We start from the raw sequence: 21,512 nt of genomic DNA on the forward strand, positions 1-21,512 counted from the left end.
GGGGGGGGGGTGGGGAGTCCCGGGGAAGGTGAGGAACGACCGAGTTGTGAGGGGGTCGTGGGGCGGGAGGGGTGTGGGGGAGCTTTTGTGGAGAGGAGAAAGCTGTCAGGAGAGGGTTGGCAGGTGGAGGGTCAGCGTAAAGTAAAGGGGTCTTGCCTCATGGGTTAGAGAGGAACAGGAGCAGCGTTACTTCCCTGGTCCTCCTCTTCTCCCGTTCCCAGAAAAGGATTTAGGGTGGCCCTGACAGAGCAGTGTCCTTTCAGTTCTCTGTTTCCCCTTCCTCCAGAGGGTCAGAGGCAGCTTCCCATGGGCATTTCTCATGGGCTCTGTCCCCTCCTTTTTCCCTCCTAGCCCGCTCTTGCCCAAGAGTACAAATGTCACCTGTTTGTCACCCGGCACGACCGTGGTTATCAGAGATTAATGAACTACTTCCAGTCTCTTCCCTGGGCTGGGACTGTCAGAGGCCGGTGTTGTGTAACTTCTGTGCCAAAGGGGGGGGACACAGAGTCTGTGATCTCTGGTCACCCTGTTTTCCAGTTGGCATAGTGGTAATAATAACTTTGCCCTTCTGCAGGAGTTGCATGGGGATCAGAGTTCACGAGGCTGCCTGAGCCTCAGGCTGTTGGTGAGGAGCCTGCAGGTTTTACATCAGTGAACTGCCCTCCTGCCAAGTCCAGAGTGCTTTGAACTGAAAATGGGGTTTATGTGTGGAATGAGAGTGCCAGGAGTTGAGCTCTCAAAGAGCTTTGACTTCTTTCTCATTTTGTTAACTTCTAATTTTATTTTCAATTTTCTTATACCTCTGCCTTGAGCTCCAGCAGGTAAAACGCTGGGTTGTTGCTCACCCCCTGCTGAAGTTTGTGGAAGCTGAGCTTGTTTTCCTCTTCTGTTCTATCCCCAGAGGCCTTAGTTCTTAATGACCCTGACTTCCAGCACGAGGATTTGAACTTCCTGTCCCGTAGCCAGCGCTATGAGCAAGCCATCAGGAAGAGCTCCTTGATGGTGATGAAGCTAAGGGAATATGGAATTGCAGATCCCGATGAGATCTACTGGTTTAAAAGGTACCTAAAAAGATCCAGAGTTTGCTTCTTGTATGTACTTCAATCACCACCAAGGACGTTAGAGTTGTGCTTTTTTCCTATGCTTGTTGTCTAAAGGAAGCTCAAGACTTGTGTAAAAGCCCACTCAAGTCTGCTTCAGTGAATTTCAGATGAAACCCTGAATTCCTGAGTGTTGTGTTTTCCTAGGGTTTTTTTTTAACAGAAATGCAACATTAGCAGTTATACCCTGTTCACTATATGTGGTGCAGAAACTGAAAAACTGAACTTGAACTTAGGTCTTTTTTTTTTCCAAAAGGAATAAAAAAATTATACTCATTATTTGAATCTGAATAGATCTGGTGAGTTTGCAGCTTCTGATGAAATCTCCTAAAGCTGATTACTTCACTTTGCACTTAGACCCAATAAAGTCACATTGCAGAAATACTTGAAAATGTTCCAAGATGCCTTATAAGTTCTTATAATTGTCTGTTCTGTGTCCCTCCTCTAAGTTCCTGGTGCTACAGAGGTTCTCTTTGACCCTGAGGCTTTTTGTTGCATCTGACCTTTGCTAGTACCACCCTTGGATCAAGTTAATGAAAATAAGACTATCTTTACATCTGAGCTCTCATTCCTTCCAGAAGGAATTAGAGCTTAGTTCCTGATTTTGATGTATTTCTCCCCCTAATTCTGCTAAACTCAATCTGATTTAACCAAACAGAAACTGGTAACAGAGAGATTACACAGACCTAGAAATGTGTTGTAATCCCATAGGTATATCCTCTGACACATTAAATAATGAGCCACAAGCCCCCTCTGACTGGTTTTGTAGAAAAGCTGTTATGGGCCTCAGGGCATGACCATTGGCACTAGGAAATTGAAATCATCTTGTCCACTGTGGTTTTGCTTTCAGAGAAACTGGTCTGCACTGACCTGTGTCATGAAATTTCTCGTGGAAGTAACATAAATAATTTGAAAACTGTCATTGGTGGACAGTGATAACAGGGAACAAGTTCAGTGACAGTATTGGATTATTCAGGTGCTGCACAGCCAAAGTTAATAATTAATTTTTTTCCTACACAAGGTTTATTGAAAGTGATGGGGAAGTTTCTTCATTTATTTATTTATTTCTAAGGAGAAAATTCAGCAAAGTCTATCCAGTCTATCAGGTGGAAAATTTTAACAAATTTTCTGTCTTTTTGTAGCGTTAATGACAATATTATATGAAAATAGACTTTCCTGAAGTAGTCAAATGAGAGATTCTAGTTTTGTCTTTCCATAAACTTACTTTGGAGTCAGCAATTCTTAAGTGGATGAAAGTGTAAAATTTCATACAGATACCAAGTAGTACCTCCATACCCAATGTGGTATGTATGGTCAGGTGGGACTAGTCAGAAGTCACAGTCCAAAACCAACTGAAACAATGAAAAAGACTTACTTTTTTTCAAGGTAAAATCTAATTGCAGCCATTCAGGATTTCCAAATACAATTGCAATTACTGTGGACTGACTGTATTTGCCATTTTTTATTTATTTTATATACCATATTTATTCTGTAATAACATGTAACAGAATGAAGCCCAGTGCATAAACTTCTTGCCTACAGGTGAGGTGTGTTTGCTCTAAGAGCTGTACACTGTTAATATTCTGATTTGATTTCTTTACCATAATGTCTGGTGTTGGCAAGGGAGGACGTGGGCTTGCTGCTGCTTAAAAAATGGAAGAAATTACAGGATTATTTTTTTATCCTTTGATTTCATTTGCATTTTAGCATCTCTCCACACTTTCCCACCTGTTGAGTGTCAGATTTTCTTTTAGATTTGGTGAACCTGCACCCAACTGACAAAATTATGTTTATTTCTATCCCATATCCATGCTAATTGGTGCTAACTGGAAGGGACTTCATTAGTGTAAAAACTGACCTGGAGAAATTGTGTTTGGGCTTACTCATTTTTCCAAACTGAAGACTGAATGGATACAGTGTTGCAACATGCCTCAGATTAAGTTTATGAAATAGATTGAAGTCCTTGATTTGGATGTCATTGTATTTATTGTGATTGACATTTCTATTTATGGAAGCTTAAGAAATTTTGTCAGTTATCCCCAAATGGCAGGGACAGATTTATATATGCAATTTTGAAGAATTTTGAGTTCTTTTCCTGTAGCTTTCCTAAACTGCCAGAACATCACTAGGTAGCTTTGCACATGACTCACCAACTTTATAGTTTGATTTATGAGTAGGTGAGGAGAAATGCTGCTTCCTTCACTGCCCTGAAGAAACACTTAAACAGTTGCTGCTGCTGTGACATGTCTAAGTGAATGCTCCTCCTTCCTGTTTCCAAAGGGTTTTGTTGGACTCCAAACCATAAGAGGATCTGTTAAATATACTTTAATTGCTTCTCATATAGTATTTCTTCTGTGTTCACACTGCAGTTGCTGGTGTGACTGTAGCTTTGAAGGCCATCAGCCTAACAGTGCCAATATTTCAGATTTCTTTTGCAGTCTAACTGCAGCAAAATGTAAGTCAGCATGAAAAATGGGAAACGTTTCTGGTGTAGTGCTCCAATGCTCTTGGAAGAGAGCAAGCTGCTCAGTTTTTAATTCACTTTCAAGTTTAATTAACCTTCATTGAGGAAAATGGGGTTAAACAAAGAAGAGAAAAACAAACTGGGTCAGAAAAGAAGGAAGATCTGAGAGCTGCTGGTCACCAGGTGATTCCTGTGTTCATGAGCACTGCACGAATGTGCACTTTCCCTGTTGGAATTTGCTCTTATGTCTTTAAATTAGGACCTGGAGCAGCTTTGAGCAAATCAAAGCAGAAAAACTCTACTGTGGGCCCTACTTGCCACTGCTTAATTAATGTGGAGTGGATGAGTCTGGCTTGGTCTTACTTTGATACAGCTGGAATAGGAGTTTATTGGCATAGCAGTTGTGAGCTCTGAAGCCCAGTTAGCAAAACTCAGACACAGCTCCTGCTCCTTCTCCACTGGGATGACCCATTCGTGCTCATCCTTGAGAGGGTTACTTCAAGAACTGCACAAAGCAGGAAAGTTTGCACACAGACTTTCATTTAAAGTAAATGCCCCTGTTGTGTGAGCCAGTTCTGCAGCCTGAGAATGGCTTTGCAGTTGTTCCCATAGCTTTGGAGCCTCTGAGCACACAGACTTTGTTTCTGTTGTCCTCTGTGCACTGAGCAACAGTGACTCACCTGTCACATACGTGCCTTCTACTGTGTGGGTGGCACTGGCTGCTGATCTGTAATGCCAAAGCACATATTACTACACAGCCTTTTCCCATAAGTGGATTTGGAGCTGCAGCCTCATTGTGACACTGGTGGTTGTAGCAAGGCTGACCTCAGAGCAGCTGGTGATTGATCAGATGGTCACTGCCACCATCAGCCTTGATGGAGCAGAGTATTTGAACAGTTACACACTGCAGCCTTTGGAGAACAACCAGTCCAGGTGCTGGGAGCGTTGAAATTCTGATGGGAAGCAGTAAGTTCAGAGAAAGAAAAAGAAGGGAAGAAAACCTGTTGTTCCTCCTTTCACAGCTGGTACCTCTTCTGTTTGCCCTGTGTCTTGAGGAAAACAGGATTCTCTCTCATTGTCATTCAAGTTGTTAAAAGGCACGTTAAGGAAATCCTCAGTCTTCAGTGTGGAGTATGCAGAGATGAACGGTTTTTGCTGTAATTTAACTTTCAGCTTAGTTAATGCAAGAAGCTGTTCAAATGCTGCACAATTAGTTACTGACACATCATAACCTTCTGACACAGGGGTGTTAAAGCATCCACTTGCAAAATGTCTGCTGTCTTACCCCTGTGGCAGAAGGTGGTAGTTAAGCATGAGATATCTGCCACTTGTGATTAAACTTACTCATAGGCAGTGAAAGTCGCTGGCCTGACCTTTGAGAAGATTCCTGGGATTTTTTCTTGGAGCATTACCTTCAAAGAAGCAGTGTCTGACCTGATTTTTCTGACAGCAAAGCATGAGCTGCACCTTTTTCTCAAGTTCTTTCAATGACTGCTGAAAATACGCAAAGAGCCATTCAAGCTCTTCTCAAGCTGCCCTCAAACTTTGTGTTCCAAAGTCAGTACTCATTTTCTCCCCGTAGATTTGTCCTTTTGGGGCCTGAGGAGTAGGTGCACAATAATTGTGCTGCAGGCAGTGACGAAATAAAGGGTGCTGCTGTTGCTGTATAGGTCCTGGGCTAAAAGAATAACCCACTTAGGAAACCACAAGAATGTTGAAAAGTATTCTGTCTTGCACTTTTAAGCCCTTGGTCACCCTGTAAGCATCAGCTTTGTGAACATGTGCTGCTGTAGGCAATAGAATATTTTTTGGTGACGGAACTGTCTGCCTCCTTTCCAGGAATTTGAGACGCTGTAGCTGCACTCACACCACCTTAAAGCACAGCTAATACATTCAGCACCAGCATTAGATTACTTGATTACAATAGTTTTGGTCCTGGAAAAATCCATGGCTCATTTTGTCTTGTTCATTTTAAACAGGCAACATGCAGTTCAGTGGTGCTTTGCCTCTCACTCTAAGGCTGGTTTTCACAGTCTGTATCAGACCTGCTGTTGAATTACCAATTATTTACTCTCTGCATGGTGCAAAAGGCCAGTCACAAATGCTGCTGTAATTGACAAACCACATGCAGAGCATCCCCTATGGTATTTATGCAGAGGGCTCATTTTTCCTCCTCTATCTTAGAGTTTAGATGGAATAAGCATTTGTGTACAGTAGATTGAAGATGAAGAAACTGTTCAAGCTGCAGAAGGGAAGATGTTTTAATTGAGAATGTACTTTGCCTGCCATTGTGGCTACTAGGTGATTAGAGTTTTCTTTCATGAAATAACTTCTGTTTTGGTGAAACACGCCTAAAATGTCTGATTTTTTTCTTTCCATTCCCTCCAGCACTAGACTGTAATGGTAATTTTAATTGAAGGTGTGTTCCAGATCTCACAACTGATAGAAGCAGCTGCAGGTGATACAGAGCTGTTCTGAAAAGAACTCAGTCACCAAAGGAACCTTTTCCTTTTTAATACATATTGGTTCTACTTAATAATGCCCTAGTTGTAGGCTACCAGCAGCAGTGGGATTTAGTCCCACAAAGCCTGAGAGATGGGGAAGAAAATAATTTGATTTTCATGTCCTTAGTTTTAAGTTCCTCATGAACCTTTGTAGAATAACATTTTTTCCAGTTACATAGCAACAGCAAGATTCATGGGGTGAAGATGCCTGGAAGAAACATCTATTTCCCCATTAGCATTGCTTCTGATGCCTCCACATTTGGAGGTTGCTTGTGGACAAAAAAAAAAAAAAGGTTGAAAAAGGCAAAAATATTATTTGTCTTATGCTCCAGTTGGAGAAAAGCCTTTCAGGTTCACAGTAACAGTAAGACTGAGATCCAGATCCCTCTATTTCTCTCCTGTAGAACATGCTTGGGCAATTTTCCTGAACCTTTGGGTCTCCACTTCAGCATGTTTCACAAAACCATAGAGACCCAAACGACTGATGCTCAGAAGGAGAAGTGGCTGCCCCTGGTCTGTGGAGTCAAGATAATTGGCACCTACGCCCAAACCGAAATGGGACATGGTTAGTTCCCTTCAGGGATCAAAGGGTAACCTCTTTTCTCTAACTCCAGTGGGTAAATTGATGATGTTCCCTGGGTCAGTCTAAAGGGGGAAAGGTAAAATTCCTCAGTTAATGATTGATGTCTGTAGCCAGACAGCTGCCTCGTTTCACATCCTGACAATCCCAGGATTTCTTTTGGTCTTTTCCAGAATGCACCTCTTAGCTGATCATTGGTACATTACAACATTGGTAGTTGTTACCTTTGTTTTAAAATGAGGAGGTTGTTCTAAGCCCTGAGAGTTTGAATTTCACTTGAACCAGTTGGAACATGTCAGTGAACAGTACTGTGGGTTTTATTTCTGCCTAATTTTGGGACATGTATGCCAGAGCCCTTAGTGCATAGCTAGCCTGCAGAAGCAGGTCAGGAGCATTCCTTTAGGAGCAGTGGAGCACGGTGAGATTGTGAGTTTTGGGTTGAAAGTCAGGTATGCTTTGCCCCAGGCACTTTTCTTCCAGATGCTGCTGCACTGCAGCTGTACAACTTCATGGAAAGGTCTTGGTTACAAAGAAGAAAAACATCTTATGCCTGCTGTTGTTGAAAGCAACTTTCACTGCTTTAAGTGGAAAAACATTTAATGCATCCGAAAACAGTCTTTTAGCCCAGAACCTGGAATTATGGCTGTTAAATACCAGCAAGAATAGTTTACAGACAAGGACTCCAGTGTTTGTGCTGGCATCTGAACTGGGAAAGCCTGAGGTGTACAAGTCTGGACACTGCTGGATGGCAGTGCCAGCTGCCTGGTTGTTCAGTTACAGCTGCTGAAACATTTGTAGAAGACTCAATGGAAGAAATCCTGTCCTCTTTCCTGCTCAACAAACCCAGCTCAACACCAGAAGCTGAGAGATAACTGGATGGCAACAAACAGTGCCTGCTGGCCTTGTTTGCTTTCTCACACCAGCTGCTTTAAATCAGTCACATCCCCACTGCAGTGATTTGTTTTACTTCTAATTTCACATTAGAAAATTGCACTTTCTTGCCTGGTGATGGTTGATTTCCTTATGGTTCTCATGTTGTTTCATGGTTAAATTGGTATTTTGACACTGCGTAGAGCTAATACAGTAAAGCAGATATACTTTCTATGCTGAATAATTAAAATGCCAGAATTTGGGGTTCCTGCTGTGTTGAGTATCTGATACTTCATCAGTGAAGCTGCTGCAGTAATTGTCACTGAGCTGTTCTTGGGGCACTTTAATTGTATAATTGTTTAATTTAATCCTGATGTTTAAAATGTGGTAATGAAGAAACAGATCTCTGGATTATTGAATTGAACCTTAGCCTGGATGGGTAGTTACTCAGTTTTATCTTGGTGACTATGGGTGTATTGATTTTAACCTGTTCCATAGTGAAGAAATCTCTCTCTCTCAAAAAAAAAAAAAAAAAAAAAGAGAAAAAAATCAAAGAAAGAAAAAACACAAATAGCACAGGGCTGAAAAAGAAACAAGGAGCGGTGAAAAAGTGAAAATATTGTGCTGTTTCTGTCTGGTTTATAACTACTGCTAGTAAATAAGAATTTTTTTTTTCACTCTTTGACTGTCAGCTGTGTACTTCACTCGTACTGAACTCACTTAAAATCTGGTGTTCCTGGTAACCCACTAGTCCCTGCTGGGTTTGGTCACTGTGCAGTCAAAAAGCTTAGAAAACCTTGCTGCTGGGTTTATTAGATAGTTGAATTTATTTATAGGAGTCTGATAATATCAAAAACCAGTTCTTGGGAAGCCCTAGGGACAGAACTAGTTCATATTAATGTGTGTTTGGAGAACACAAGGATGCATTGTTCCCACTTTGCTAAGAATGTCAGATGAGTTTGAGCCATGCTCAGACCTCTGCTCTTTCCATAATGCAGATCATTTATATATGTATATATATTCCTGTTAAAGTCCAATTAAATTTATTTCATACAAAAATGAGCCAGATGGAGGTGCTGGTCCTCAATCTATCCCCACTATTTTAATACTCAAAGCTGTCAATATTTTAAGATTTAATGATGAATTAATTCTTTATATTGAAAATCTTAATAGACCACTTAATTACCTCACAGTGGTGTTTGACAGAACATGGAGGAAAAAGTAATTCTAATGAAAGATGTTTAATTGGAGATAATTTGTGCTGGTGATTTACATATTGAAAAATGTTGGCTTTCTTGCCAAATTTTTCATGTTCACAACTTTAACTTACACAGAGCACTGTCCTTTTAAGAAAGTTCTTTAAAATAGCAGAAGTTGAAGGGAGTTGATTTGAAATGCCATGTACACTAATTGTGTCTGATCTTTAATTTCAAAAAACTAGAGTAAATAGTGCAGCCAGTTAGGATTTGCCTTTTTTAAAAAAAAAGGAAGTTCATTGTAAACCTAGCTCCTTTAGCTGGATAAATTGGGACTTCTACCAGGTTCTACCTTCAAAACATGGCAAAAAAAAAAAAAAAAAAAAAAAAAAAGATGGACTTCCTTTATTTGGTTGCAAGCACACTGTGTTCAGCCACATCACATCTCCAACAAAGTGACATTCTCAGCTGACTGCCTCAGCCCTTTGAACTTAGGGATGCTCCGATGTTCAAACCAGAGGGAAGGTTTGGATTCATCTTTTTTTTTTTTAATCAATCATAGTGCATCAAAAATAGGGGAATGTTGCAGATGCACTTTATGTATGATTACAGAGGAAGTCATTGCAGCATGTTTATTTCAAAGTGTGTGCCATTTCTTATTACTCAGGCCTGAGGAAAGGACAGTGCTCTGGCTCTCTAAAATACACTTGCTGAATTCTGATTGACACATGAATCATTTTTTTTTTCTTTTTGTCTCTTCCTGAATCTCCACCATGAATCCTCATGCTTGCTTCCCTCCCATAACATTCCCTTCACACTCCCATCCCATGACAATTCTTCACAGCTTTGTTCACCGCGGACGGCCTGAACCTCTGGACCTTCATCTGGGCATGTTCCTCCCCACCCTTCTCACCCAGGCCACCCCAGAGCAGCAGGATCGCTTCTTCATGCCTGCCTGGAACCTGGAGATCATTGGCACTTATGCCCAGACTGAAATGGGCCATGGTACAGTACATTCAATAAATGCTCTTTCTAAGAATGGCTTTGTGTACAGAGGATTCCCATGCCTGAGAAGAACAGTGTGTGTGTATCTCACAGTTTTACACGTGCAGCTGTGGTTGTAGGGAAAAGTGGACAGCCTCTGGAAGGGTTATTAGAACATTATGCCATGTGCTGCTTCCCTCTCTTCCTCCTAAGGGGGGGTTTGATGTCTGTAGCTCTATGAATGAGCACCTGGGTGCTCCTCGTGCCATTCAAACCAGTGTCATTATTGCCCATCACTGGTGCTGTCAGTTTGGTGGCATCTGTTCATTTTACACTTGCTCTTCTTTCCAGTTTGATTTCTGCTTTGCTTTAATTAACCTTCAATGTGAAGGCAAAAGGACAGAGCTTTGAGGTGTTGAAAGAGATGCCAAAAAATTAAGAGTTGCTGATCTTGGGTCAGAGAACATGCGGATGACTTGGTTCCAGTGCTCATGGTCTGTAGGGAGCTTTATTCCCCTTGGTTCATTCCCATGTGTTCTTTTTAACTGACCATGAAATGTGTCAGGTTTTTTGAGTTCTCTGTCTCAAGCTGACTTTGTTTTTTGTTGCTATTCCTTTGCTTTCAAGCTTTGAAATGGATTTTGATAACTCCAGCAGTATTGTGATTGCAACACTTTTAACTGAAGTTTCAAGGGGAGGGTATTATGCCTTGGGGAACTTTAATTTTGGTCATCTGAGAGTTGAGGATGAGAATTATTTTCTAAAAATGAGCAGGGTTCACCTTTGTGCTGAAGTGAAATGTAGAGATTGTGTGAAGCATAAACTAACTGCAAGTCTAAAGAGAATCTCTTGGAACTAGTGAGGTTTGAAGATCCTTTGCCAGCAAAGTGAGTCTGTGTTGAGCTGCCTGCCAATGGAAGTCTGCCATTACCTCCATGCTTTGGGAACGTGGTTGCTGCAAGGTGATCTCCTTTTTCCTGTTGGAGCTCTTGTCCTGCCCTGGCAGTCCAGACTCTCAGGAGTGTTCACAGCTTGTCTAGTTTAAGCAAGTAGGCCTTGTGACTTTGGGAGATTTAAGGCATTCAGGGGCAATGCCACTGCTCTGAGACAGGTGTGTGAAGTAAAGAGTTTGGGGCAGAAGACAAAGACTGTTCCTGGAATTACCTCCCATCTTTTTGCAGTCTTTTCATCTACCTACATCAGTACCTGGGACACACATGCCATTACCTGCTGTCTTGGAGCTATGGATGGTCTCGTTTGGGAGATCAGCTCCATCAAGTGAGGAGAACGTAGACTTGATGAGGGCATGAAGAGGTGGTGGGTACTGTTTATTTCATCTTGTGGCTGAGAAGTGGATGGTTTTATTTTGCAATTTAATCAGATTGCATTTTAGTGAAATTCAGGTGAGTGTGTTCCTGTGGAACATTTTAAATGAGAAAGGGCTTCTGGTGTGTGATAGCAAAAAGGTGTCAGATTGGAGGTGCTTGGAAAACTAGTCTTAGACCACTGGGGGAAAAAAAATCAATGTTTTCTGAGAATTGGCTTCAGGTCCCAGAATGTGGTCTGGCTCTCACTTGTTCTTCCTTAATTGGTTGGTATTTAGCTCTTTATATATATAGCCTAAAAGCAAAGTTAAAATTTAAACATTACTACTGGAGTTCCACTTTCCATTGTTCAGCTCTGTCCTAGTCTGTTTTGTGACTGACTTCCTGCCAAAACAATGTGTTTGCTTGTTTCCAGGGACTCATCTTCGGGGTCTGGAAACTACAGCCACTTATGACCCCTCTACGCAGGAGTTCATCCTCAACAGCCCCACTGTCACCTCCATTAAGTGGTGGCCTGGTGGACGTAAGTGTATCTAAATCTGGAAGATGTATGGAAGAACTCATGGAGGTGATGCCATGTGTGTTATATCTACAGAGTGATGGCTGGAAGTTGGTCCAAAGAGTGGGCTGAAAGCCAGTCGCTCTTGCCACAACAAGCAACAGACTTACCAGAGCATGCTAAACATTCTCTGTGTGCTCTGGACTGTTGCTCAGCGTCATTCACGCTGTAGATTTGGTGTAATTTTTGATTGCTTGTATCAAATTATTCATAGTTCCTTCAGCTTCACTGGCAGGTGTGCCAAGGACCTGGTGTTTTACAGTCAAGAAAATTGTGTTGTGCAACTTCCATTGACTCGAGCAACACTTTGCCATAGAGCTGTATGATGGGGGTGACAACCAGTGAGGTCAATCTGGTTTTCCAGTGCATGATATGATGAGGTTATCTCAGAGGAAAGACTCTGAGAGTGTCTGACTGTGTTTTTGTGTTGCCTCCTGCTCCTGTTGCAGTTGGGAAGACATCGAACCACGCCATTGTTCTGGCTCAGCTCTACACCCAGGGCCAGTGCAAAGGCCTGCACGCCTTCATTGTCCCCATCCGGCAGCTGGGCACACATGAACCTCTGCCAGGTACAAATTCACACTCAGGGAATAGATTAAATCCGTTTCTCTCTGAATGTATACAGCTGCTGTGTCTTGTTAAAGTCCGTGGCTTATTTCATTAGCTGATTTCGGTAGATCACAGGGCTTAAATGAGTCTTTCTAATGACTGAACTACTACTAAATCATCTTTTCCTTTCACTTCAATGTGAAGTTTAGTTTGGGATTTGATTCTGCCCCTGTGAAGTTTAGTTTGGGATTTGGTTCTGCCCCAGTGTCTCCCAGCTGTGCATTCCACGAGCAGCACATCCTGCTTTCTGAAAGGGGAAGAAGAGCTTTCATCACTCTTTAGCTGGAAGTGAGCTGCATGAACTTTAGAGACAGCTCCCACCATGAGTGGATATTAGGGCTGCATGGAAATTATGGAGATTCCCACGTTTTGATGTCCAGTTGTTGTGGTTTAACCTGTCAGGAAACTAAACACACAGAGCCATTCCCTCCACACAGAAGGATGGGGAAAAGAACTGTGAAAAAGGTAAAACTTGTAGGCTGAGATAAAGACAATTTAATAGGACAGAAAAGAAAGGGAAATTAATAATAATGATAATGATAATAATAATAATAATAGAATGTGCAGAGAAAGTGATCACTGTGTGATTGCTCAGCACCAGCTGACTGATTCCCAGCCAGCCCCTGAGCTGTCATGCCCACAGCTGACTTCACCCAGTTTTACTGTTCAGCATGATGCCACGTGGTGGAGAATATCCCTTTTTCCAGCTGGGATCAGCTGTCCTGGCTCTGTCCCCTGCCAGCTTCCTGTGTCCCCCCAGCCTCCTCACTGGTGGGGAGTGTGGAAATTGAGAAGTCCTTCACTTGGTGTAAGTGCTACTCAGCAACAACTGAACCATCAGTGTGTTACCAACAGTTCTTGTGCTAAATCCAAACCACAGCACTGTACCAGCCACTGGGAAGATAATTCACTCTATCCCAGCCAAAACCAGGACACCACTTTTCCATCAAAGAGGTTAAGGTCCCTGTTAACTCTTACTCATAACACTGCCAGGACTTACTAGAAAACTAAACAATCTCCTTACTGGAGAAGGCTTGAACCTCTTGTGTGGTATTTAGTTCCTGTTTTTTAATGCAAGTGGCTTTGTCTGTGGCAGGTATTACAGTGGGTGACATTGGCCCCAAATTTGGCTATGATGAAATGGATAATGGCTACCTGAAAATGGACAACTACCGAATTCCTCGGGAAAACATGCTGATGAAATATGCCCAGGTAAAGCAGTGAGTTTCGGCATCTGCTGTTAGAAATGGACACACTGAATGCTCTTGTGAGGTTGAGTGCTGCACCAAAAGGATTGTGAGTGGCTTGTAAATGCTGCTTGATGAGCTTAGAGTGTGAACATGTAAAAGAGAGGAAACTTCACAGATCAACAGGCTGTACTTTTTTTTAATCTTTCTAATTTTTTTGGTAGGTTGAACCAGATGGCACCTATGTGAAACCAGTCAGTGACAAGCTGACCTATGGGACCATGGTGTTCATCCGTTCCTTCATCGTGGGTGACTCTGCTCGCTCGCTGTCCCGGGCCTGCACCATCGCCATCCGCTACAGCGCCGTCAGACACCAGTCTGAGCTGAAGCCAGGGTGAGTGCAGGGAGACCCAGAGCAGCCCAAAGTGCTGAGGGAAACTTCTCAAGTACTGGGAGGAAGAGGGGCTGTGGTTGATGTTTGCTTTGGCACTTGGTATGGTTTCAAAACACTCTTTGTCCTGGGAAGTGCATAATCTTCCATTCTTGGAGTGTCCTCCCCTGCCAGAGGCTTTTGCTGGATGGTCTTAGAGAATCTGGCTTGATATGGATGGAGAATGTACTTAGAGTAGGGATAAATGGGATTTCTGCAGCAGTTTGCTACCACTGACATGCTAGCTCATCTGTGTTCTGCTCTAGGGAACCAGAACCCCAGATCCTGGATTATCAGACCCAACAATACAAACTCTTTCCTCTCCTGGCAACAGCGTACGCCTTCCATTTTGTGGGAGCCTACATAAAGGACACCTACCATCGTATCAGTGGGGACATCAGCAAGGGGGACCTCAGTGAGCTGCCAGAGGTACTGTGTCCTCTGGAAACCAGAGTGTTGGCTGAATTTGTGTGAAGTTTCTTTACAGCATGGAGAAAGAGGCATTGAGCCTTTTTGGCTTTCACTCATGATGCCTTCTCCTTCTGTAGTTTCAGAAGCCCCCAAGGCCAGTATGTGCTGGTGACATTTATTTGCTCTATTCATTTAGAGCACTTTATAAAAAGCAGGGAGTAATGCACAGTGAGAAAGCTACTGGGAATATATTTTTATTTTAAAAAGGTGCATTTCCAGGAATTATGGAGTATTGTTTGGGAGTTCAGACTGGTCTTGTGCTTGTGCTGTAGCTTCTTAATTGTTCTTCCAAGTGCTTAGGGTAGAACAGGTGTGTTGATCAAAGTATACTGAGGGGTTAGGGCTGTGAGGTGTTAACTTTCTGTTAGTGTTTGTGACAATGGGCAGTTGAAAACAGTCTTGTACATAAAATGTTTACGGGCAGAAGGAGTGGTGTACTTAAAAGAAGTCCTTCCATGTAAAAGGGTTTTCATATAAATATTTGACTCAGGAGAGAGTTCCTGCAAGAAAAACAAGACCCTGTGGAATGGTGCAAGAATGGTGTTGACACTACTTTGTTTTTCTGGGAGTTGCAGTCCTTAAAGCGTATGTGTGCAAGCTAAGACTGGAAAATAAACCTGGCTTTCCTGTTGCCCTTCAGCTCCACGCCCTGACAGCAGGACTGAAGGCATTCACCTCCTGGACTGCCAATGCTGGCATTGAGGAGTGTCGGATGGCCTGTGGCGGGCACGGCTACTCCCGCTGCAGTGGCATGCCTGACATCTATGTCACCTTCACCCCATCCTGCACCTACGAGGGGGAGAACACGGTCATGATGCTGCAGACAGCCAGGTACGGTGGGAGCTCTGCACAGGGATGTTCCAGCCTCTCCTCGTGGTCCTTGTGGCTGAAGTTTATACCAACAGGGTTAATTCGATTTCTGCTGTGTCTGTGTAACTTTTAGCAGAGGAACAAGGCATGCAGAATCTGCTATCCCAGCAAGGACAGCTGGAAGATAAGGGGGAGACATCTGCCTTAGGAATGCAGCTACAGCCAAAACAAGGACTGAGTCTGGGAACTTGGGGAGGGTTTTATGGTAATGAGCAAGTTATAATTTGCATGTAGTGAGTGTATGTAAGCAACACACTTGTAAAAAATCATGTGCACACAAGGAGGAGCTATCCCCCATGCAACCAGGCACCTGTAATAAATGATGCCCTTCTTAACACTAAATTGATGTTAAGGAGTCTTGTTTGGCCAGTTTGCAGTGAAGTTGGTGACAAAGTGATGAGCAGAAGTGACCAAGAAACTGGTGTCGTGTTTCTGTCCCCTGCCCCATTTTTGGCAGAAAATAGTGTGCCTTCAACTGTTCTTGCTGGCCTGAGCCTCAGCGAGATGACTTTTGTCCATTCAAACAACTCAGGAGTAAGAGTTGCCATCTGCTGTCTCTATTTCAGGTTCCTTATGAAAAGCTACACCCAGGTGACCTCTGGCCAGCAGGTCACTGGCATGGTGTCCTACCTGAACGACCTCTCCAGGCAGCGCATCCAGCCCCAGCACGTGGCTGCCAGGACTGTCACCGTGAGGATCAATGACCCCACCAGTTTGGTAGAGGCCTACAAGTCACGTGCTGCCCGGTGAGCTCACACTGACTGGGCTGGGCCCAGGAAAACTGGGTGTTTGGGGAGGTGCTGGTGTTGCATTGCCCTGTTAATGCTGGATTCTCAAGGTGTGGCTGGTGAAGCTTTGATCCGTGTGTTGCTTTCAGGAAGTGACACACTTAGCTGGGTTGGGGTCAGGGTTAAGTGTTTTGAGGTTGCAGGAGGCTGCTCATAGCCTTGTTACTCTGCTCCCCATTCCTTTGGGATGTATCTTTTTCTTATTTATGTGTAAAGTATATTCAAACAAAAATAACAAACTGCTCAGAGATCTCTCTGGAGAGAAACAATCCTGATATTAAAGTTCATTGTGAGGGAAGTGGGAGAGTAGAGCAGACACTTACTTGTGAGTAGGTATTGAAGCACCACATGTGTGCTGTCAGAAGTCCTCTTACCCCTCTGTAGCTGTGTTGTAGCTACAACAGTGATTATTGGTATTTTAGAGGCACAACTTGTCACTCCAGTCAATGTCTTCACTCATGGCACATGAGAAGAATTCTGAGCTCATGTGCCATGACTGACATGTGTATGAATTCAGTGTCTGTCATCCTGTTAATGTGATTATGTAAACTGTTTTTCTTCCTCATATGAACCAGGCTTGTAGAATCTGCAGCGAAGAATTTGCAAGCTGAGCTGAACCACAGGAAGAGCAAGGAGGATGCCTGGAACAGGACTTCTGTTGATCTTGTGCGGGCATCAGAGGTCAGTGGTGTATAAAGAGACGTGCTGTGAGAGCTCCTCATCTTTCTGTGCCCCTGACTGACTTTCCTTGGTTTCTGCAGGCCCACTGTCACTATGTGATAGTGAAGCTGTTCACAGCCAAGCTGGCCGAAGTCAGTGATGCCGCTGTCCGCGCTGTCCTGACCGACCTGTGCCTCCTTTACGCCCTGTTTTTCTCCAGCGCTCCAAATCTCCAAAACCAAGTTTACTGTTTGCAAATGTGCTTTACATGCCAAGCCAAAACACCCAAATGGGTGTTTTAGGTGGAAGTTCTTGGCTGTTGGCTGCCAGAAGGTCATTAGCAGTGCAGGTCTGTTGGAAGGCTCTTGTCAGGTTTTCCTTGTGATAAATGGAAACCAGGCATGTGCCAAGGGTCAGCTGAAATGGTTTCTAGTTGCTGATCAGCTGCTGTGTGCTAAAAACCAAGGAATTAATAAAGGAGATGCAGTTAGATGTACTCCCCAACCTATATCCCTCAAAGGGAATCTCGTGCTCCAAATCCCAACCCTTCCTTCAATGAATGGCTTTAAATTGTCAGGCATTGCTTTTCTTGTCTTCATTCTGTCAGTTGGAGAGTGAATTTGTGCAGCAGTGTTTTGTTTGCTCTTCAGGTAGACATGGTATGTTTTGTCTTCCCATTTTCCTCTTTGCTGCTTACTGAAGATTTCCCTGAAGCCAGGCACAATTTAATATCCGTATATGCATGTTCTCCAAGAAAACTTGCTCCTGCAGTACCTTACAGGTACTCACAGAGTCTGCCATCCAAGATTAAATAGCTGGGCAGTACGGTGGGCTGTGCTGGCATCTCCTTTTGCTTCTGCACTGTGGCAAATTGACAATTGAATTACTTAGTGAAGGAAAATAAACCTGGTTTTTTTACCAACTGCTGCAGTTCTGTGTGGGAAAGCTGACCTGTGTGAGACCTTGGGGAAGGGAAGGATTTGTGACTTGTGTAATCCATTTCTTCCTTCTCAAGGCGGGTATCTTGACCAGTGCCCAAGTTACCCAAGTGAACCAACATGTGAAGGAGCTCCTGGCTGTCATTCGTCCCAATGCCGTGGCACTGGTGGACTCCTTTGACTTCCATGATGTCCATCTGGGATCTGTGCTTGGCCGCTACGACGGCAACGTCTACGAGAACATGTTTGAGTGGGCAAAGAAATCCCCACTGAACAAAACACAGGTAAAGAAACCTCTTTTCTTTTCCTCTTTCTCACGTGACCAGAGAAACAACTCAATTTAGGGTTGTTAATTACGCTCCAGAGATCTCACCAGGTAATTGAAGAAGGGTGGAGAAAAGTCACAAGTAGTAATGGACCAAAACTAACAACCTACTTTCAGTTGGCTCTCTGTAGTTACTCTCCCTGTGGGATCACATGAGCTTCTCAGTTGAGGGAGGAAATGGTGCACTCCACAGAGAAACAACTGAATTATCTCAGTGAATTTAAAAGCAACTACCACTTGCTGTTGATTTTGCTTAGTGAGAGTAGCTGTGGAAGCCTTGCCCATTTTCTGGCAAATCCTCCAGTCTTCAGGCAGTAGCAGTGAGTGGAGGAGAAAAGAAATTGCTCCCCTGTAGTACTTAGGTGTCAGATGTTGTGTATCTGACCTGGGATTGGAGCTGCAGCTGAGCAAAAATAAACTGAAGTGTCCCTGCTCCATCAGCCAGAATGGTAAATCCTGTCTCCTGGTGCCTTTACTTGCTGAGGGCAGACTGTATCTCCTACAATGGGCTGCCAGAGACTGCAGCTGGAGTTAAATCCCACCACACCTTGCTCAGTGTTCTGTACTTCTGAAGTCAGTGGGGCTTAGGAGCTTCATTACAGCCCCCTTAGGAAACCTGTACCAGTTTTCTTGTAATTAAAATGCCAAACAATTGTATGGATATAAATCTTGCATTCCTGTCGTAATAGAAAAGTAGTGGGCAGGCTGTTTTTTATATTCTCAAGCTTTGTATCATGTAGACTCTGAAACACAGAAGTTACCTGGTTGTTCTTAAATCTCCGAAGTGCCTCTGGGTCAAATTTCCTTAGTATACAAACACACTGAACACACTGCAAGATGTGAGGAGGTAAAACTGTTTCAAAGCTCAAACCTGGCCTTGTAACCAGTGTCTTGTTGTCTTGCAGGTTCATGAATCTTTCCACAAACACCTGAAGCCAATGCAAGCCAAGCTGTGAAGCCTGCAGGTTTTTTAAAATGCACTCTTGTCCTGCCCTGAAAACTGGGTGTTTGCATCCTTCCTTCAGGCACCTAAATCAAGCCTTTGAATCCTGTAGCTGTAGGACAGTGAATAATTGTAGCCTTTCTTTCCTCTTTTATAAACGGAGGAGGTGTTTGGGGAGAGTGCATAGGGATTGATGCCTCTTTTTAAAGTGCAATTATAATGGTAAAATTAACCTTTTAAAAATCTGGGAAAGGTTTATGGATCTATACAAGGATTGCTTTTGTGAAGCTGCTAACTAGAGAGAAGTTCCTGTCAACTGGAAAAGGTGGCAGGACTTTACTACGACGTAGTTGACAGCCCTCAGGCAGCAGCTTCTGGTGAGCATTTGTATCCTCCCCTCAAAAAAAGCATCAATGTCTTGCTTTTTCAATTTTTTTTTAAGATTAGCCCCACTTCTCTCCTTGTATGGCAAATGCTTGTGCTGTGTGAAGCCTCCTGCAGAGCTCTGTGCATGTGGGTCTGCATGTGTTTTCCTGATGGATCTGGGAAGTAAATACCCATCCTTCCCTGGAGCTCTGCTTCAGGCATCTTTCCAGAAGAAATCCTCATGTTTCCTTTGTTTTTCTTCTTTCACTGCCCTGCACAAACTCCTTTTCCCCGTGTGCCATCTCCAGCTCTTGGTTAATAGGAGGTCAAAGGAGAACATAGTGATGCTGCTCTGAGGATAAAAACCAACTCGTAGTCATCAGCTGGGTGCTGATAACAGATGTTCTGCCCCTCTTTCCACTCTTAGTATTTTCTAGCACTAGCTCAAAGCACTTTACAAATGTTACTTATGTTGATTTGGTGGGAAAAAAACCACACGTAGTGGTAAAAACTGCAAATTTGACCTGGAGTGATGAAGCCAGTATTGGAGGGCAGGAATCAGTTGACCAACATCCTCAGGTCTTCTGATTTTTCTGGGATGCTGTCCTGGTTTTGAAGGCATTTGTCAAGAAAACGACAATCCCAAGTGAAGTGTCCAGATTTTTTTTTTTTTCCTAACCATGCATTTCCAAGGAGCTTTCTCTGATTTGCCTAATTTTGTTTTGATACTGACTTGGGCATTGCATGGTGCTGGGTGAACAGGAATGATTTAGCTTGGAAGAGAACATCCTGCTGCCCAGGGAAATCAGTGCAACAACTACAACCAAGCAAAATCTTTGCTGCTTTTCCACACCAGTAACTGTCCAGTAACCATAAAACCTCTTCACACTAAAGAAGGGCAACCCTGAGCTTAAAATCGTAGAAAGCTTCAGCATCAACCCAAATCCTGCAGTTCTAAGGCAACACCTGAGAAGCTGCTTCTCTGCAGCTTTGGTCTCTGTTAGTCTCTAATTTTGAATCAGTTTTCTGGCACTAACAATGGTCAGACACAAGGTTTGGCTCCACGTGCATATCTGAGTAGCTGAACAGAAAGAAATGTTTAATTTTAAATAAACTAATCAAGCTTGCCTTTTGGCTGCCGAGTGTTTCAGGTCCCATGGAAGTTCAGGATGCCAAAGGAGGCTGAGGGCTCGGCCTTCCCTGTGCCCAGTGGAACAGGCTGCTGGCCTGGGGAGGGGGATGGAGGAGAAGGTTGAAAATATGCTAATGAGAACAGCACTAGCTGTGTACAGATATAATAAATTACAAAAATGTGTTTTCAGTCAAAATGTCTGTCTTTTCACACACTGCCTTCAGCGGATCTCATGTAAAGTAATGGAGGAAGTAGAATGAAGTATGCAGAAGACCTTAAATTAGCGGGATTTTGGTGTTTTATAGAGTCCGACCTCCTTGGCTTTGCTCTGCAGTGTTGTAGGGCAGCCAGCCCCCTGCCGTGGTGATGCCTGTCCTATCCCACAGCGATCCAGCCTCCCCTGCTGCTCACAGCCACAGGGGAACACAGCTGGCACGGGGCAGAGCTGGCTGTGGCGTGTGCTCGGTGCCACTGCAGCTCAAACACCAGCAAAAGCTGGGCAGTGCCCGCAGCGAGGGTCTGACCGCGGTGCTGGGCAGCAGCAGCAGCTTTAATCCATCCATAGAAGTTGTTTTCCATTGCTTTTGAGAGTAGATGTACTGACAAACACTCTCCTTCCTTGCTGTCGGTGAGGATTTTGTGCACTTCTTGTGTCATCGTGCTGCTGCTGCTGGCAATACCGAACGCCACAGCCCGGCGTGATTTGCTGTCTCGGGGGCAGCAGACAGTCCTGCAGCCTCACCCAGCTTCTGGCACCACGATGGTGCCATTTCCACAAGGGCTGAGCCCGTTCTGCTGGCGCCGGAGCAGTCCCAGTGTCCGGCACTGACGCCCGAGAGCGACTCCAGTCCTGGAGCGAGGGTCTGTGACTCTTAAAATAAATGCCACGTTTGGGGAAGGCTTTACAAGGAGCCCGTGTTCCCAGACGGACTGGCAGCATGTGTGGTGAAAGTCACGGTCGGATGGGTCTGCAGGTTCCAAAATAGCAGGCAGGCGATTCCCGGGGATTTGGGGAAAGCAGGAGCTCGAGTACAAACAAGGCAGGAGCAGGGCTGGCTTTGTCCTTTACTCGGCGTTGGTGTGAACTGCCCACGGCATGAAGGAGGTTTGGGACAATTCACTCAGTGGGGCAAGAGCGGGAATGGGGAGATCGGGGCGAGGGAACGGCTGCGGCGATTGGGACGTTTCTAATCAGGCACTACCAGGGGCAG

The 21,512-nt window shown here is 43.9% G+C and overlaps 2 protein-coding genes across 2 annotated transcripts in view; one reads left to right on the plus strand and one right to left on the minus strand.

Annotated features, from left to right (window-relative positions):
- Positions 1–596, minus strand: part of TEN1 (TEN1 CST complex subunit) — a 5,158-nt gene extending 4,562 nt beyond the window's left edge. The window contains exon 1 of the mRNA XM_008640576.2: positions 157–596. The gene's annotated coding sequence lies outside the window, so the exon portion shown is untranslated. The remainder of the gene's footprint in view (positions 1–156) is intronic.
- ACOX1 (acyl-CoA oxidase 1) overlaps positions 1–20,490 on the plus strand; it is a 22,302-nt gene extending 1,812 nt beyond the window's left edge. Inside the window, exons 3-15 of the mRNA XM_017743178.1 lie at positions 858–1,061; positions 9,559–9,719; positions 11,439–11,546; positions 12,032–12,151; positions 13,288–13,403; positions 13,603–13,772; positions 14,075–14,237; positions 14,920–15,110; positions 15,716–15,895; positions 16,513–16,618; positions 16,699–16,805; positions 17,570–17,819; positions 18,766–20,490. Of these exons, the coding sequence (XP_017598667.1) occupies positions 858–1,061; positions 9,559–9,719; positions 11,439–11,546; positions 12,032–12,151; positions 13,288–13,403; positions 13,603–13,772; positions 14,075–14,237; positions 14,920–15,110; positions 15,716–15,895; positions 16,513–16,618; positions 16,699–16,805; positions 17,570–17,819; positions 18,766–18,816 (1,927 nt within the window). The 3' untranslated portion in view covers positions 18,817–20,490. The remainder of the gene's footprint in view (positions 1–857; positions 1,062–9,558; positions 9,720–11,438; positions 11,547–12,031; positions 12,152–13,287; positions 13,404–13,602; positions 13,773–14,074; positions 14,238–14,919; positions 15,111–15,715; positions 15,896–16,512; positions 16,619–16,698; positions 16,806–17,569; positions 17,820–18,765) is intronic.
- Positions 20,491–21,512: the final 1,022 nt, after the last annotated feature.

The sequence above is a fragment of the Corvus brachyrhynchos genome, unplaced genomic scaffold (assembly GCF_000691975.1).
Source record: "Corvus brachyrhynchos isolate BGI_N302 unplaced genomic scaffold, ASM69197v1 scaffold148, whole genome shotgun sequence".
Taxonomy (NCBI): domain Eukaryota; kingdom Metazoa; phylum Chordata; class Aves; order Passeriformes; family Corvidae; genus Corvus; species Corvus brachyrhynchos.